General features: G+C 34.2%; 2 protein-coding genes across 2 annotated transcripts in view; both read right to left on the reverse strand.

Annotated features, from left to right (window-relative positions):
* Positions 1 to 3,909: 3,909 nt before the first annotated feature.
* On the reverse strand, positions 3,910 to 10,851 carry LOC110112827 (peroxisomal membrane protein PMP22). Its single transcript, XM_020845168.2, has 7 exons — positions 10,671 to 10,851; positions 10,462 to 10,560; positions 8,492 to 8,593; positions 8,284 to 8,359; positions 6,786 to 6,856; positions 6,616 to 6,701; positions 3,910 to 4,261 (listed from the first exon to the last, which is right to left on the reverse strand). Exons 1-7 carry the CDS (start codon positions 10,740 to 10,742, stop codon positions 4,201 to 4,203), a joined length of 567 nt encoding a protein of 188 aa, XP_020700827.1. The 5' UTR covers positions 10,743 to 10,851; the 3' UTR covers positions 3,910 to 4,200.
* A 3,997-nt stretch (positions 10,852 to 14,848) lies between these two features.
* The window catches only part of LOC110112865 (transcriptional corepressor LEUNIG_HOMOLOG), a 37,895-nt gene continuing 33,696 nt past the window's right edge, over positions 14,849 to 19,047 (reverse strand). Inside the window, 4 exon segments of the mRNA XM_028691619.1 lie at positions 14,849 to 15,432; positions 16,540 to 16,737; positions 16,856 to 16,972; positions 17,054 to 17,209. Coding sequence (XP_028547452.1) covers positions 15,289 to 15,432; positions 16,540 to 16,737; positions 16,856 to 16,972; positions 17,054 to 17,209 — 615 coding nt within the window. The 3' untranslated portion in view covers positions 14,849 to 15,288.

Raw genomic sequence — 19,047 nt, forward strand, 5'->3', positions numbered from 1 at the left:
TTCACTATTAATAATTTTCTTCCAGATAACTATCTATTATATTTTCATAAGCATTGATATTTAATATTCATACATACATTACCATTAGTTCGGATAAATAAATTAGTAAAAATGAATCCATACACGAAGCTATGATTAATTAATTCCTACACAACATTAAGTCCATCATGATATTATGAAGTAATTTTTTTTTTCTTAAAAAATCATTTTGATATACTAACACTAAGGCTTCGTTTTGGACGACTTTTTTTAATTTTTATATTAAAAAGTTGTTTTAAAAAGCAGTAAGGAAATTATCCCAAATTAACGAAACCTTGGGACGGCTTTTTTACTGCTTCTTAAAGCAGGTTTCGAATACAAAAATTTAAACTTTTGTATTAAAAAGCTGTTTTAAGAAGCAACAAGAAAGCCGTCCCAAACGAAGCCTAAAATAGGTCTTTAGTATAAGAATTTCTTCGTTTTAAGGCTTCATTTCGGACGACTTTCTTAAATATGTTATTAGCACAAAAATTTCTTGAACTAAAATTTTTTGTGCTAAAAAGCTGTTTTAGAAAATAATAAAAAAATTATCCCAAATAAAATCTAAGAAATAAATAGAGAAAATGATCGATTATATGACATATATTATTAGCCATAAATTTTATTTTACTTGTTGTTTATATGGTGCCCTTTTTTCGAAATAGATATATAAAAATTATATCCTTTTGCTTTTATTTTAACAATTATAATATGTTATAATTAGGCATAAATATTCTTGATTTTAAATTAGATAAATCATTTCAAAGCTTTATCAAAATACTCAAAAATACATAATTTTTACTTACATGCTTGAAAAAAAAAAATCTAAAATATATTTTGTCTAAAGGACCAAAATAGCCATAACTTGAATTTAGGGCACACTTTTTCAATGTTTAGGCCAATGCAATGAGGAAGAGAGTTCAACAAAAGCAACAAAAGATTTCGTCATTGATGATCTTAAAAGACTTCAATTCAATGCATAGACTACAGAGATTAAGCCATATGTTTCCAAATATTATGTCCCTTTCTATATTGGAAATAAAAAGTTCTTTCATAATGCATTACACCTAAGAAAATTTTATTTGACTCTTTAGGAGTCTTTGATAGCTCAAAGGTAGCCATATATAATGCACACAAAACAAACTACCCATCCAACCCGACCCCCACGCTTTTGTCTGCTTAATAGTTTCCTAAGTCCGTCACGACCAACATTAGTTTGAACAACAATTGGATGAATTTTGATCAAAATTAAAACTACAACGAGAAAATTTTAAGCACTACTGAAATACTCTTTGAATAGGGTTCAGATGTATATGACTTGAACATGGTTCAAATAAAGTTTAGGATTTAGATGACCACTCTTAGACTTCCCGAAAAAAGGTTAACACGATAACTCCCTTTTTTTATACCTACATCATCACCTATATTACCATAAGATGTTGAATTGATTAATCTTATAGCATCCTCATTTCTACAAAAAAAATCATAGTCAAAATATTCTTGAAAGCAATAAATACACAAATGGGAGATCGATGTTGAACAGATAATGATATCTTATTCAAGAAAAAAGTAAGATTATAATATATAAGCATCTTAGTTCAAGATAATAAAATTTTTTTGTCGTGCTTTAACAAATCCAAACATCATCTCTAGTTTCTTCACTTTGTACATAAGATCGATAAAATCTTCTTCATCATAACATCAAACATTGGTCTATTTTTCGACATATATCCAACCAACTTACATGTCTTTTTTTCATTCTCTTCCAAATGTTAATTAATATTTGATTAACCTATAAAATATTATTTGTTAGCATAATTTTTTTTTTACTATTTAAATATTATTTGAACATGAATTGAATCATATTAGAGTATGGCTAGAACATATTTGAACATTAATTGAAACATGGCCAACTAATGTTTGAACATTGTTCCATCCATGTCAAAATTTGTTTGATGACATAATGTGTAAACTAGGTTAACAAATTAATTAAAACCATTAACATAACCAATTTTCAGTGACATTAATAAGGATGTAAATTAGTGGAATCGGGTTCGAGCTACCTTTAGCTTGACGATAAACATGACTAATCAATCAAGTTTTGAGCTCAAGCTCAATTCTATGAGTTCAAACCGACTCGTTGATTATAAAATAACGACAATTTTAATTAAAATTGCATTAAAATAAAATAATAAAAGGAATGAGAACTTCAAATAAAAATAACAAAAAATTAGTTGAGATAACAAACATTTTGCTATAATTTTAAATATTTTAATCAGCTTCTTTTCCTTAAACTCTTGAACTCTAATATATTTTAAGTATACTTTAAGCTCATATTTTTTAAATGTGCTAGTTGGCTCATGAGACAATGAGTTTGAGTCGGGATTTACTTAAACATGGCTCATTAGTTCATGAAATTCAACTCATGAGTCATTTATCAGAATGCGATCGATCGGCTCAAAAATCACTATGACTCGATTTATATTGGAATAAGGTGTTTGAGCCCGTTAGTCTAAGGATTCATTTGGGATAGCTATATAGAAATCAATTTTTTAAAAGCTATTGTAGAAATTTAAAGCAGCTTCCTAGTACAAAATTTTTTAAGTAGTGAAAAAATAATGATTAAACAAAAATTATGATTGAGATTTGAAAAACAAAGCAGTAAAAAAGCTATCTCAAATGGAGCCTAAGCCACCTTTCAAACTCATTTAATGTTAGATTTGAGTTTGATTGGAAGCCATTGAAGCGACCAAAAAAACCAACCATTATGCCTTCTCTTTAGAGGACAGCTCGCATGCTATTTATTTATTGCAAACTGTTATTTGAATGAGAAAGCAATAGCAGGAAGGGAGCGATACTCTGACGAATGGAACAAAAGTTAGGAAAAGCAAATAAAAATACGATTTTTTTTTTAATTAATTATGATGGATTTCAAAATATTTTAATATATACTTTGAAATCAATATAATATGCGAATAATCAATCAAAATTTATATTACATTTATCCGATATTAAATCTAATGATGATTTTGAATCTCATTCCAATAAAAAAATTATTATAATATATTTTATTGAGAATATCCTCTTTTATTGTTAATACATGAAACTTCTAAATCATCGAAGAATTTTCGAGCTCTAACGATCTCGTGAAATTCTTGTTGACATCTTCTAATGCTTTAAGATTCGCATTTTAGCGCTGCATCACCAATTGCCATGGAGCCATGACCATCATTTATCATATTCCATTACACTCATGACCTTATGCTACTACACTCAATGTCAGGGGCGGAATCAGCCCTAATATTCAGGGGGGGCATATATGTCGGGGTCCAAGGAGGCAGCGCCACCTGGTCAAATTCGACCTGAAATTCAATGATGAATTCTCTTTACTATTTGATGGGGGCAAGTACCTAAAGAACATAATATTTTAAAAATTTTAAGAGGGACAATTGCCTGATAACCTTTATAATAAAGACTAAAAAATGAATGAAGAGGGATAAATTACTTAAAAAATCATATAATCATTTTTTGTTTTTAATAAACCATATATCTCCAAACTATATTATTTTCCTTTTTGATTATACATAAATTACTATGTATATCCCTTGACTCTTTATGAAAGATCAAAATGATCCTCAACTATATTAAAAGATCATTTTGATCCCTCAACTATTTAAAGAGGAACTAAAATAGAACCACCATGAGACTATTTTGATTCTTTTTTAAAAATTTAAAAGACTAAAATGATCATTTAATATAATTGGAAACCATTTTGATCATTCAGGAAGTGTTAAAGGACTACCCAGATTGGCACCACATAATGCACAGCCCAACATTTGCATGGTGCACTGCTTAACTGCCCCTGAAAAGATTAATGACTTGAAATTTCAATGAAAAAAAGAAAATTTATTCAGATATATCTGAGTCAGTTCCAATAAATATAGTAGTTCATAAGTATATAGAATTCATGACAATAAAGAGCTTTCCATACTCTTTGGAAACCCATTAAAACAAAAAGCAGCAGTGACAGCAATCAACTTATAGATCCATAGTTGCCCAAACAAGTATAGGAATCCTAAAAAAGCAAGTAAAAATCTACAAATCCATCTTATACAAACTGCTTGGACAGTTCAAATTTGGAATTGAGAGTCTAACGGCAGCTCTCCTCTTTCTCTTTCATAGTTAGTTTGCCTTAATAGCAATAGTAGCAGCTGATCTTGCTTTGAGATTCAGAAATACAGCCCTGATATCAGAAATTAAACAAAGTTATAGAAGCAATGTTTGTATATTCCACAAAATCAGAACATATTTTCATAATAGCATTGGATGGCAAATTTGTAAACGATGGGAGGGTAAAAGAACAGCATGCAGAAGCCACCAAACAATCTAAGACTTCGTTTGGGATGACTTTCTTACTGTTTCTTAAAAAAGCTTTTTAGAATAAAAGTTAAAATTTTTGTACCAAGAAGCTGCTTTAAGATGCAAGTAAGAAAGCTGTTCCAGGGTTCTTTTGCAACTGTTTTAGACTACTATTTTTTATCTGCTTTCAAGAGAATTTTGTACAAAAAAGCAGCTTAACAAATAAGTAAGAAAGCTGTCCCAAACAAAGCCTAAATCTCTTATTATTCAAAAAACCACTTTTATCAAAAAAAATCACTAGGAAAACTTAACTCAAAATGTATCATGCATGTTTGACTTGTATTTTGTAAGATACTATTCTATGATGATAACAATACAGCACAAAACAAAGCAACACAGAATGATGAGATCAGTTGGCTCATATTGCAGAGCTGAAATACTCATTGTTTCCAAGGAGTAATTAACTAAGAAAGTTGTAATAGAAAATGAATACTATTTATTTTGATTTTCATAGCTGAGTTTATCTCGGCTGATCATTATAAAATATTCACAAGCAATTAGCAAGTGCAAAATTATAATCCTACTTGCAATATTTTTTCAAATATAATTACAGTTTTATTTAAAATCCATTTTAAATCTCTTAAACTCTCTCGAGATTCTAAACCATCCCATTAATGCGTGAGTGATAGTTGCACCCTTTAGTTTCCTCCCATGAGAAAGAGTGGATCATGGAGTCAACCAAAAGAAGTAACTGTAATCTTTCCTCCAGCATTCATCCAGAAGGCCAACTAATGCAACTAAGGCTTCATTTGGAACGGCTTTTTAATTGCTTCTTGAAGCAATTTTTTAGTGTAAAAATTAAAATTTTTGTACTAAAAAGTTGCTTCAAGAAGCAGTAAAAAAACCGTCCCAAACGAAGCCTAAGACCTCCAACCTTTTAGAGAAGCCGTCTGCTATGACTGCAAGTCTTCCTCCTGGGTCATCTAAAGCCAACGATAGTAACAATGACCCTTCCTCTAGAAGCTGTTGATTCCAATGGTGTCGCTTTTGAAGACATTGATTATGAACCTTCTTCCAAAGGCTGTGACTCATCCATAAGCAATGGGGAAACATGCAAGCAGGAATGTGCATGATTTGGATAAAACCCAAAAAGAAAAATGGATCTAAATTGATCTTATTTGGTTGGTTTGGTTTGAATGTTAAAGTATCACTTGGGCTATTAATTATAATTTTGAATTAGTTTTATTTATATTTATATAAAAATGATCAAAACAAAAACAAAATTATGCAATTTTTTTCAATTATTAAATCAATAAAGTTCATGAAAAGTGATAAAAAGATTAATGTAAATGCTATTTATATTGCATGCTAAAATTTAAAATTTAGCAAAGATTGTTTCATATTATTCTTAATACATGCTATTTAAGCTAAAGATAATTAGGTTTATTGTTAAAGCTAATTACATTTCGGCTCATCCAAAATCAAATTGGATTGATGATACTAATGTTTGGTTCGGTTCAACTTGAAAAATAATTTGGTTGGTTTGGTTGTCTTAATTTTAGAACCAAAACCAATTAGGATAGCAAATCTACCAACCAAATAGATGATACCAATCAAATACACACCCTGACATACAAAATGCTTGAAGTAGAAGAAGCAACCAATGTCGATACTTGAACTAGAGGTTGCATGGAACCTTTGCTTTATAATGCTCTATTCTCTATTGACAAGTATATTCAAAAGTACATTGTGCTATTTACTAAGGCTTTACAAAACTTATGCATTATGGTGCCCTATTGGCTATTGATCAAGGTCATGAAAAATATAGCAAATTGAGAGATGGCTAAATTTAATGTATCTATGACAATTAAATCTCGTGCGATGGGGACCTTCTTTAAGATTTATTATCCATACAACACTTATTTTATTTCTCTTTCTTTCTTCCAAAGTTACATCACAAACTCATAATCTCTTTTAGACTTCTTAAGAATATTTATCCACATTATGGTGAAATGCATAGTAACAAAAATTTAAGGGCTACATAAACTCAAACAAACATGCAAAAAATTGTTGATTAATATGTATGCAATCAGATCTTCTGCAAAACATAAAAATAAGTATAATATTTGATGTGCTAAAAGATGAATCATCATAGTTAATTGCTTTATCTTTAAGGTGCTCAGTTTGGGGAATGCCTAACATAATAAACAAGAAAGGATATAAAGTTATCATACAGACCAGCATGAGGCGACAAAGCTGTGGAATAGAACGCGAAATTGAAGAGGCATGTACTGGTAGTTAATCCACGAAACTATTGGCCAAAACTGCATACGAAGGTCCCAGAAGTTAGGACTTAGGAGCCACACCTATTTCATATTAAAAGAAAATATATGTTTGTAGAAAGATACCCTCCATGCAGTCAACTGGATGGTAGGATAATCATTTTTAACCTTGTTCCTGACCAAGAACCAAGGCCTACCTGCAATAATGCATTTGCAATTATTGATTGATAAAAAACAAATCCAAAGTAAAACGAATCTGATGAATTCAGGTTTTTAAGTTTGCATTGCACTTTCTAAATAGCCGTTATTATCAAGTAAAGGCTTCTTAATTTGCTACAGAAGTCCTATTTGGCACCATTACTAGTTCATAATTAAGGGTATAAAAGCTACTAACTGGTTAAAAATGTCGTATGAAGAAAGTAAACAGACTATACGTGAGATATGTTTCATTTCTTCTTTTTTTCCCTTTCCCGATGGTATCTTTAACCCACTAATTCATTTTTTTCTCAATCAGCAAGGATGAAAGATGAAACAATAATATCAAAAATAAGAAAAAAAAAACACAAATCATGTAACACTCTGATTTATGAGAAAAATTCTATACAACAACAACAACAACATCAAGCCTTTGTCCCACTACGTGAGAATCATTTTTCTTCATTGTGTCTCGTTAAAAGTCAAATTCTCGTTTAAATCTAATAAAGAAAAATCATTTCTAATATTTTCTAACCAAGTCTTTTTAGGTCTACCTCTAAATTTCTTAACATAAGTCAAATCTAATATCTTTACTTTCCTAACCGGGTCATCGGAAGACCGTTGTTTTATGTGACCAAACCATCTAAGGAAACTCTCTCTAATCTTATCTTCCTCAGGAGAAACTCCAACATTTTCACGTATATGCTCATTTCGTATCCTATCTCCAAGGGTAAAGCCACTCATTCACCTGAGCATCCTCATCCTTGCAACACTCAACTTAGTATTATGCTTCTCTTTTAATGGCCAACATTCGGCACCATAAAGCATTGCAGGTCTTACCACCATCTTATAAAATTGTCCCTTAAGTTTGACGGGGATTTTTCTATCACACAACAAGCCGTTTTATGAGAAAAATTCTATATTGATAAAAAATCACAAGCAAAGAAGAAGAATTCACTACATTGATAAACATGTACAAAAGGAGAACAGTGGTTCACATAAAACAATTGCAAAACCTTAATTTCATGTATATAAATATGTGAGCAAAAAATAAGAAAGGTTTGGCATTGGGCCTTGTTCAAATCCATTCATTAATATCATAGATCCCCCAAAAATTCTCAAAATTAAATCATATCACATATATTACATCGCAAGCTTTTTGGCCCGAGCCTAATAGTATTCAAGTCGCCATCGACTTGTTGCAAGATAGCTAGGGTATACTATGATTTAAACTACATTAGGGTAATAGGAGATTGAGAGGACTAACAAAAAGAGCTTTGGAATTGCTCTGACAAGAAGATTTTACACTTAACAGGTTTTAGAAAACAACAGCTGCAACTTTATAAAAACAAAATTAGATAAAATAATAGAAACCATAAAGAAGTTGTAAGAAACACTCAGCAAAAAATGGTTTGCAACTTCTGTTTACCTTCTACCACTAAACCATAGTATATCATGAAAAAGATATTGTTCCATGGTGAGGCAGTCAATTGTTCCAGCAAAACCTAAAAAACAAAATGAATAATTACTCAAAATAACTTCTCTACAGTCAAACGCATAGTAAAAAGAAATAGTGATTAATGGATTGCCAATGCAAACTTAGGTCTATATTTGATATAAAAGCAAAAAAAACATACCTTCTTAGCAATAGTAGAGTTTCCTTTCTTTCCCTTGAAAATATGATCCATAAGTTTATGCAGAAAGTGTCCAAATGGCCCCGCGTAGGCAAAACCGTAAAGCTAAAAAATAATAATGAATTAGTACTTACGATAAAAAAAAATACTGTAGTTCTATACAAGAGAGACAGATATTGACTTATAGAAGCTCGGATCAAACTTAAAGGACTTCAGTAGTTCTCTGGGATTTCCTTAAGAAAGCAAAATTATAATCAAAGAGATTATTTCTAAATAAAAGAGTAGCAAGAAAATAGGTAAATGTTTTAACAAATTATAAAATAGTAAAGGGGAAATTACATAAACAACACATAAAACATACTTATTTACAAAACCAACAACCATGTTATTTTTTTAAGTTATCAAATTGATGTAGTTGCGCATGGCACAATCAAACAGTTGGGATTTTTTTATTTTTTTATTTTTTATTTTACATTTAGGCCAATTAAGGCAGACCCACACACACATCACATACACAATACTCAAACCCAAGACCTCTTAGTTGGTAGCCTAAAATATCAAACAACAGACTAAGGTGAGCTGTGTCAGTTGGGAATTTAACAAAAGCAAAAAATTTCCAGTTAGGATTTTGTTGTGAACTTCAATATTTGGGTGATCATTTGAAAAAATGGAGGTAGGAGTGTGTTTGTTTTGAATGTTACATAAGTAACTGCCCAGTGATAAAATCACTCTATTTTCTATCACGGTAATGAATTGAGAGAAGTTAGGGAACATAAAGAAATGGCACTTTGGAGACAACATAAGTGAAGGTATATCCTAGTTGTAATGCTACCAGGTCAATAGTAATATGAAGAGCAATTGTTATCCAATAGTGCTTTTTCAAACTTTGGTAAAACTGTAAAGATGGTATTCAAAGAAGTGAAGATAGACAGATAACAAATTCCAACAATAAAACATATCAGACAAAGAACAACAGACTAATAATACAACTGATCACCTTTGACAACAATCAACATGCACAAATCTAGTTATTAGACCTCAAGTAATACTATTAGTAGTTACCATGAAGAGAGTCCACAAGTCCATATCTAAATCAAGAGGGTAAATAATAATTAAGAAAGGAAAGCTGAAACAGGAAGATTTAAGTTTGCAGATGACAGGAAGAACAACAATATTTGTAGCACATAGGATTGAGCTAAGAATAAAATAAAATAAGGATTCAGAAACCATCTCTGTAATTATGAGGCTTCTGAAATGTGCCTTCATCATTTTGAGTTTTTAGAGATAGGTATCAGATCACTAGCAACAGAATACAGTATTGGCGAGTCGAAATGAAGCTAGTTAAGTTTGGAAGGAAACAGTTTAGGACATGAAACATATTTGAAAGAGTTTGGAAAATTAAAGAGACTAATCAAAGTAAAGGAAGATGGAAAACATATTAATTAGGCACGATCAAACAAGAAAAAAAAGAGCTTAATCGAACAAGACAATTATGTCTTTTCATAAAAAGCAAATAACAAGGACATGCTCATCTACAGATGCCTTAATCATATTGAGTTCCATGCATAAACATGGAAAGACGCAACCTTTGAATAAAATACCATGGCTGCAGGAACAAAACCTACTAATAACTACCTAAGATCAATTTTAAGAACACATGAAGTAAAATAACTATGCGTTATTATTCTGGTATCTTTTAATCGCACTGTTACATTTGAGCACTTTATACATCCATGAAAAGGTGCAAGCTTTGAAACCAACACCATAGCAGAAGCAAGATATCTTACTTCTTACCTTATAAAATCAATTTTTTGAGATCACCAACACAAATATTTTCAGTCATCCCAATCTTCAACTCATAATCATCAGCCTTATGCCAACTTTTCATAATTAAATAATAAACTAGAAAAAAAATTTAAATTCCAACTACAGAAGATTGAGTTCAGTGAAAAAAAATAAACTCAATAGCATACCATGATCAGAAGCAGCCTCCTAAGTTGCAGCTTCTTTATGCCGGAGATTTTCTGTGCAACCGCGTCGCTGCAACCAGCCAATACTCCAGATGTAATTGCCTAAAGTCAAAGCACGGGCAAAGTGAACGCATGGAACTCAAAAGCTTCAGACCCATCCAAGAGAAAAACACAAAAGATTGGGGCGGCAGGAGGAGGAGGAGAAGAAGAACCTTTGTCCTGAGAGGATGAAGCTTTAGCTGCCGAAGGTAACGCCTCCATGATTCCGCTACAAGCTCCGACATTTCGACAACACCGAAGGCAAATCAATAGCCTCGTCTTCTTTGATTCTCGTTAGGTAGGCGAGCGAAGTAATGTAGTGGGGTAGACCGTCGACGACCAAGACTACATTGATTTCCCTTCAATTTTTTTTTTCTTTTTTTTTTAACAATTCCATACGCTATAACCTAAATTTTACTAATCAATCACATAATACTTAAAAATTTAAATTACAAAAAATATATGACTTACCACATTGGTGCCATACAATATCGTCCAAGACTTCATTGTACACAATACAATTCTGATCGTTTGAGTTCATACGTACCACACTTCAACAATAATAGATTTGAATCCTACATAATCTTAACTCTCATTTCTCTTCCCTTTTGCCCTAATTCGCATATCATGACTTCTTCATCATTCACAAATCACAGTGTTGATCCCGTCATACAAGTTCATTCACTTGCTATAATGCTAAAACAACTTTGAAATTGTTAATTTAGTGGAATATGATTTTGTCAAACAATCAAGTTATGTTGTTGCCTCCAACCTCAATTTCATCGGTCAAGCTCACCCCCGGCTTTGGATTCGAGTGCTTTGCACCTAAAAAATATTTTCCTTACAATCATACAACATTGTGCCGTTGCATACTCGAGCGTTGTGGCTCTGTATAATTTGCTTAGAGACAAATAAAAAGTGTAGCACTTTGGCTCTCCAAAACACAGCACTACAGTGTTGTTAGGCATACTAGAGATAGAGTGTGAAGTTGAGTGGCGCTACGAGTCGGACTAAGTAGTTTCATTTTTCATAAAGAGTTGCATCCCTTGATAGTGTTAAGGTGTTTCTCTTTGTTAGCTCTCCTATGAGTCTGATATATCAATAATAAAAATTCTCCTCATATAAATCGTGTCATTGCCCTGACAGCATATGGCACCTGACGCTAAGGATTTAACAACTACGTCTTTGTCATTTTCTTATTGGATAAAATATTTAAATAATAATAATAATAATAATAAATAGCTGGCTGTTCCAAAATATTAAATAAAACAAAAAAAGCAAGAGAATCCTCTGAGTTTTTACCGTTTCAGCAAAGAACGATCACCATTTAAAATCCTATCTATCTGGAACAATTATTACATTTTCTAATCGGACGTAGAGCTACGTTCGGGCGCAAATAACATATCGTCACGTGCTCTTACTTTTTACCGTGCAGCCGACGACTTGACCTGGACCGGATCCCGGGAATGCTATGTTCGCGTATTGCTAGGTATTACTCGGTATTTGCTCGGTATTGCTCGGTATTGCTAGGTATTGCTTGACAATAACGAGAAATACCGCTCAGTGAAGACTAAAACCGAGCAATACCGAGCAATACAGAGTTGTACCGAGTTTTTCTAAAAAACTCGGTACAACTCGGTATTGCTTGGTATAACTCGGTATTTGCTCAGTATTGCTCGGTATTTTCTCGGTATTGGTTATTGCCGAGCAAAATCGGCCAATACCTAGCAATACCTAATAAAATCGATAAATATCAAGCCATTTTGGGTCCGTTCCGGATCGGGTTGTCGGGGCGTGCGGTAAATAGTGAGAACGCGTAGCTACTGTCGGCCGAACGTAGAGCTACGCCCTATGACCGGACCAAATAAAAGTCATCTATCTGATAGGTGATCATAGATTAAGAAAAATAACAAAAATATCAGTTATTTAAGTGGGCAGATATTGTAAAATATTTTAAGCTGAATAAAAATAAACTCTTAAATTTCAAGGCAGTTTTTTGTGTAACTATTAGAATTTTATTATAAAGTCTAAAAGTTAGTCATGCGTGTACAAGAGCACTTCTAGGATGTGTGACCTCCTAGAAACGATTAACTATTTTGTGCGGACACCGAACGTTGTTCGGAAACCAATAAGAATGATCCACATCATTCCTTTGTTGTGTACCGCGGCTCGGTACTGCTCGTTACCGCTTGGTACCACTGTTTTGTATCGCTGACATGAATGCACATGATTCGCCTCCTGATGTAGAGCTATGTCCGGCCTCTGCACAAAATAATTTCTCCCTAGAAAGTTATACTAATGAGGCAAAATTATAAGATCATTAGAACAAAATGAATAATATTCGATGGTTAAGAGTTTGAGCTATTAGTTCAAAAAAGACAATATCTCGATGATTAAGAGTTTAGGCTGTTACAATTTATCTCTAAGAAAATGCTATACAATTTTTAATTAATTAATATAATTAAAATAATCTGACAAATATTTTCTGAATATTTCATGACTTCCACAATTTTTTGTTACAATTTATAAAAAATAAATAAATAAAACAGAACCGTACAGTGATCGCTGCCAGTTGGGTCAGATTTATGAGTCACGGTGTTATTAATAAATATATATTCACCAACAGCTAATATTTAAATACATAATTATTTATATTTAATTAATTTGTTGAATTAGCTTAGTCAACTTTCAAGTTAAAAAAATTTATTTTTTTATTTAATTAATACAATATATATAGGCTTGATGATTTAACAATTTTAATGATAGCAGTGATTATTTTTAAATAAATATCAAAATTATTTGAATTATAGATCATTATTCATATAAAAGAAAAAAAAAATCTTAGAATATCCGGACACAAGATGAATTCTCAATTATGCCCCTAAATATTTTTTGGTGGTCGCAACCCTAAAGGATGTAAGAACTCTTACTTTCTTATCTACTTCAAATAAACTGGAATTTTCATCCATTCGCTCTAAACAGACCAAATTCGTACTGGTCACAACTAGGGGGTGCAAATGAGATGAGTCAAGCTCGATTGTCAAATACAGAGCTCGAGTCAAGCTCAAAAAACGAGCTAAAGCTTGACTTGTCTCACGTCGAGCGGCTCGTCGAGATCCTTCCCGACCTCTGTCATCAAGCATCATCCAGTGCTACGTCATCCCGAGCTATGTTGATCGTCCAGCCCCGTCGTCCCGTCGAGCTCCATCGAAGTCGTGAGCTCATCATCCCGATCAGGCTAGCCCTGCTACCAGCACGTGAGCTCCGAGCCTCCGACCTTTTGTTGTCTCAAGCTACATCACTGAGCTTGGTCGTCCAGAGTTTCACGATCGAGCAGCACGTGAACTCCGTTGTCTTCCCTAGTTCCGCTGTCGACTAAACTCTGCCATTTTGATTTTCCCACCCATCTTCAATTCATCCTCTTGCCCGCGCAAACCCAAGCTCTGTTATCCCGTCCGGTCACCTTCGCGAGCTGCTCGCCGAGCAGAAGTCTATTCGAGCTCGAAATCGTGTTCGAGCTCACCTCGCAAGCTCGATAAGCTTGACTCGTCGAGCTTGTTACTTAGTCAAATCTGAGCCAGCTCACGAGTCGGCTTGACTCAATTACACCCCTAATCACAACCCTGAGGGGTATAAAAACTCTTAGTCTAAGAGAGAGTTATATAACTGCACTGGAATACATGCTGAAACACTTATATACCCTAATGTTGTTGTAAGTCTTCACCTAAGGGCCGAATAAGTTACCACCCTATGGAATGTAGATAACTCCAAAGTCAAGCTTCATGCAGCTAAAGACATTTCTTCTCAACATCATCTTTCTTTTAGGCAAGCTAAAATTTGCCGATGAAGTATTAAAACAAAAAAAAAATGTGCTTTGAAGTCAGCGCTGTGTTGATTAGAACAAAGCACATTGACAATACACACATTATAAGGGCATCTCCAATAGAACTCCAAATGCTTGAATGCCGTCGCCTCCGAGCTCCAGCCGAACGGTGAAACTTCCGCTATTTCCATGCGGGTGAACAATAGGACGCCAATATCAACGTTGAACTGTTCATCATCGTTATTTTTCTCGGTCTACCGAACTTGACAAGAAGCGCGCGAAAGAAAAAAAGATTGTTACCTTCTCAAAATGGAGTTCCATTGAAGATCAATCACGGCATTTTTAAGTTTCACAGCATTTTGGAGTGAAAATGTGATTTTCCGTTGGAGATGGTCTAAACTAATTTCCACAAATAGCGCTAAAAAAACATAACAGATGAGGCTCCAACACATTCACCTCAAATAAAACAATTATTGATGACATAGCATAGAGAAGAAAATGCATAATTTCATTCACATTCCACCTGCATTTGTTAAAATAGATTTTTTTATTAAATTATTGAAAGTTCTAAAACCATAGTAGTCATATCCAAGTAGATATTGATTCTCATAATAAGTTCTTACATATACAAATATTATCAAATAGAAGGGGTTGGGGACTTAGAGGAAAAGAAGCCTTTTGTTTCTCTGATACAGAAATTGGTTTGATATCTTCCTAACACCACAGCGTACAATATCAGGAAAAGCCACCGCCAAGTTCTTGAAGATTCAATGCGTCCAACAGCTCATTTATATCTCTTGCAAACCTTATTAATTCTCTAGAAACCAACCAACCCAAAGTGAAAAAAAAAAAGAAGAAGAAAAAAAATGATCAAGAACATTATTGCTTCTGTCAAATCTCTATCTGAATGACTCTCTGATGGTAAGAGAGATGCATCAACAAGTGAATAGATTAATCATACAGGCCACTTATTTCCATAACTTAACAGATTTGTCATGGCTAGCTGAGGCAACCATTCCTGTTGAGGGTGACTGAGCTAAGGCTGGGATCAGGGCATCATGAGCTTGGACTGTCATGGTCTGTTTGTCAATTATATTCCATAACTCCAAGGACTGAAAATATAAAAAAGGAAATCAATCAGAAATGAAATTTCAGTTTAGTTTGTAAATTGTTATCAAAAACAGATTGCAGGAGTTAAGGTGAGTTGAAGTTGTTCAAAAAAATTTAGCAAAGTACGAGTAAAAGCTATTGCAGATTTAAACATGAATGGTTAACAAGATTTGATTACAAATAAATAAAAAACAGACAATGCTGCTGGCTTTCAATTTACCAATTACCTCTATGTTCAAACATAAAAAAGATAGTGCAATGGAATCAAGCTTTTCATCATATCAGGTAGTTGATAGAGACAAAAAAGCGCTAAGATAACAAATTGCAAGCAATGTGTGAGTAAATGCCCATGCATAAAGGTGTACAGGTTTGTAATTAAAAGCATCTCTTATTCAAAAGAGCAGCATTTAACGAAACAAATAAGAAAATAAAATAGTGGAAATGAACTCCAGGATTTAATGTGAAAAAAATCTGAAACCAAGAAAAAATCACGAAGCCACACCACACCAAGAAATTCACTATGAACCAAGAAATTCACTATGAAAATTGAGAGAAATTATACAAATCTCTCTTCTCGCACTCTCTCTCCTTGTCTCTCTTCACTTCTCAATTTGTTCTGTACTCAGCACAAATAAAGATTTTTTTAATATACCAATGGATGCAACCCTTTTAGTTAAACAAGAAAAAGAGAAGAAAAACTGCTCAGCCCAATTCACAATGCTGCGACGTTGAGGTCTAGAGCAACGCAACAATCCACTCTCTATCTTTGAGTCATCCTACAATGCTATGGCGCTAACAGGTGCTGTGGCGCCGGGATTTGGAGCGCCGCAACTCTCTGCTTTGTCTCTAGCCCAAACCTAGAGCGCTATAGTGCTCCAGCATATAGCTTTGCGGCACTTGTAAGAAAAAATAGAGGCAAGGCCCCATGAACCCCAAGCAAGGGACCCTACCTCCCTACAAGGCCCCATCAAACTCAACCAACAGTATTTAGGTCTAAGATAATAGTACATTCCGGTCGATCCACACAATCAGATTCCACATAAAAAAATGATTTACAAGCATTGGAGTGGAAACATGATTTATTCAAGAAAAAAAAAAAAAAGATTTACCTGGTATCCTCCAATCACCAGGAGATTTGGATAGCTGGGATGAAAAACACATGAATGAAAGTTATTCCCATTGGAGTTGAGCTCATGGATACAATCTCCTGATGTCAGTGACCACACTTTTACACAATCCTGGCTAACCGAAGCAAGGAAATCCCCTTTTGTGTCCCAGCAAACACAGTGTATCTCCTTATTATGACCCTGCCAATATGCGATCTCAACAACATTAATAAATTAAGGCCCTGACAAGCGGTTACAGAAAAAAATTTTTGAAGCCTTGCTGTCCAAATCCAATGATAAATAAAATGCAACAACATACTTTTAAAGTTCGGGTTATTCTATCCTTCTCAAGGTCAAAAATATTCACCACATTTTCTGCAGCTGCAGCAAGAAACTGTCCAACGCGAGGCTGAAATCTCACTTGTGCTGTTGCGCCCTATTCATAACAAAAATGCACTCCATAATAAGTGGATAAATCTTATTAACTTGCAAATAGGTACATGGTTAAAGAAGAAACCTTCGAAATACGAGAACATGCAAATTGTGTGACATTCCAGTATCGAATCTCTCCATTGCCGTCACAAGAGCATAAAACGTCTGTTTTCTTTGGATGGAAATCCACTGATGTAACTTGAGAACTGTGTCCAGTAAATGTGTACAAACAATAGCTAGGCTACAAGGAAAAGAGAGATGATCGTCAACACAACAACCAACTGCTACTAGCCATCACAGACAGATATGGTTACAAATTTAAGGATCAAGTATATAATACAATTTTCTTGGATAAGGTTAAAAAATCCAACAAAGATTATTACCTGTGTTTTTTTCTGTAAACGTTATGCAATAGAAGGTAACATTCAGTATTTAAATTAGATAGCTTTTTGTGCAGAAAAAAATATTCAAGTTCATGCATGAATATAGAAACAGGTAGGAACGAACAAAAATACACTAAGGCTTCCTTTCGTTCTTCCTCTCTTTTTGTAAAAAATAGTTTTAGAAACAATGGTTAAGAGAATGAAGTTTTCTAATGGAGAAGCAAATATCAAAAAACTTATCAAAACAGTAGAAAAATAAAGTTCCCTAAAAAGCATTTCTATAGAAGCGTCCCATCCAAACAGTGACCAAAAAATAATTTCGCCGTTTCTAAATTGATGAGGACATCATCAGCGATTTCGACACGTGTACCATCAGAGACGCCGGAGATCGACGACCACAATCAGGAGTTTATATTTTGAGTCATTTTATGTAGTTTTTTTTTTTTTAATTTTTTACTGTTTTACCCTTATGGGTGGTCATTTGATATTGTAGCCCCGAGGGCATTTATGTCTTTTAGTTTTTGTTTCATTTTGGCCTATTTATAGGAGCCCTCATGCATTGTACTAGGGGATGAATATTGATATGAAATTTCAACTTTGGTTTTGGATCTCTTTGTGAGTTCTAGAGTTCTCTTTATGAGTTCTAGAGTGCGTATTAGCCTAGGAGAGGCTCAAAGCAATACCCAACAGTAAACAGCCCCTTGGTGGAGCTCTTGGTTTCTATCAAATTTCCTTCTTCTTTCTTCTCCCCTAGCCGCCGGATTTTCCCCACCACCCCACCACTTGGCCGGCAAACCACCCGCTCCCTCCCCTTGACGTTAACCCCTGGATCCCATTCCTTTCAACTCCCATCCGGCCGCACCACCCCACCGCCGTCCGCCTGAGCCCATACCTTGACCGCCGGCCCCTTCCACCTCCCACATCATTATGATGATTTCAATCATCATAATGACTCCCCTAATTTGGGTTCTTACAATAAAGGGAGAAGTTAGCAAGTTTGAAATTCAAAATTTGAAATCCAAAAACTTTCCATATTTGCAAAAAGTCCAAATAAGGATAGATTTCAAATTTCAATCCAATTCAAATTTCATTTAGAGTGGAATCATTAATTTCCCTCTTATTTGACCTCAACTTGTTTGGAAAGCAATTAGTTCTCCCTAAGCCCCTCTCCCTCCCTCTCAATGCCGCTGGCCGCTAATAGTGGGCTCCCCATTAATTCCCATTAAAAGCCCCTATCCCTAATTAATTTGATTTTATAATTTCAAATTAATTCCCTCCAAATTTACTCAAAATTTGAAATTACTTTCAGAATTGGAGTAAATCTCACCCTCACCTTAACCTAACCTAAGCTTCTTCCTTGCACACCCCTCTTGGGAACCTTGGTTGGCTAATGAAACTTGAAGCCAAGAGAAGAAGACAACCTCTCCTCCCAGACTCGTCATTGGTGCATGGCCGATCCTGAAATCGACCACGGATTCATATCGACGAGGAAGGACGGATATCCTTGGATCCCCGTTCTTTGACGTTTTCTTTGGCAACGACGAAACTGTTGAAGGGTACATCGACCGCATCATGTACCAATTGACATTGTCGATTGAAGAGCACCTTCGACCAAGTCGTTGGATCATCGTCGGCCACCCACCGCCTCCTCAACCACCGGCTACCGCTTCGTCAACGAAGGTCCTCGGCGCCGTCT

This window comes from Dendrobium catenatum, unplaced genomic scaffold, assembly GCF_001605985.2.
Source record: "Dendrobium catenatum unplaced genomic scaffold, ASM160598v2 original_scaffold_27042, whole genome shotgun sequence".
Lineage (NCBI taxonomy): Eukaryota > Viridiplantae > Streptophyta > Magnoliopsida > Asparagales > Orchidaceae > Dendrobium > Dendrobium catenatum.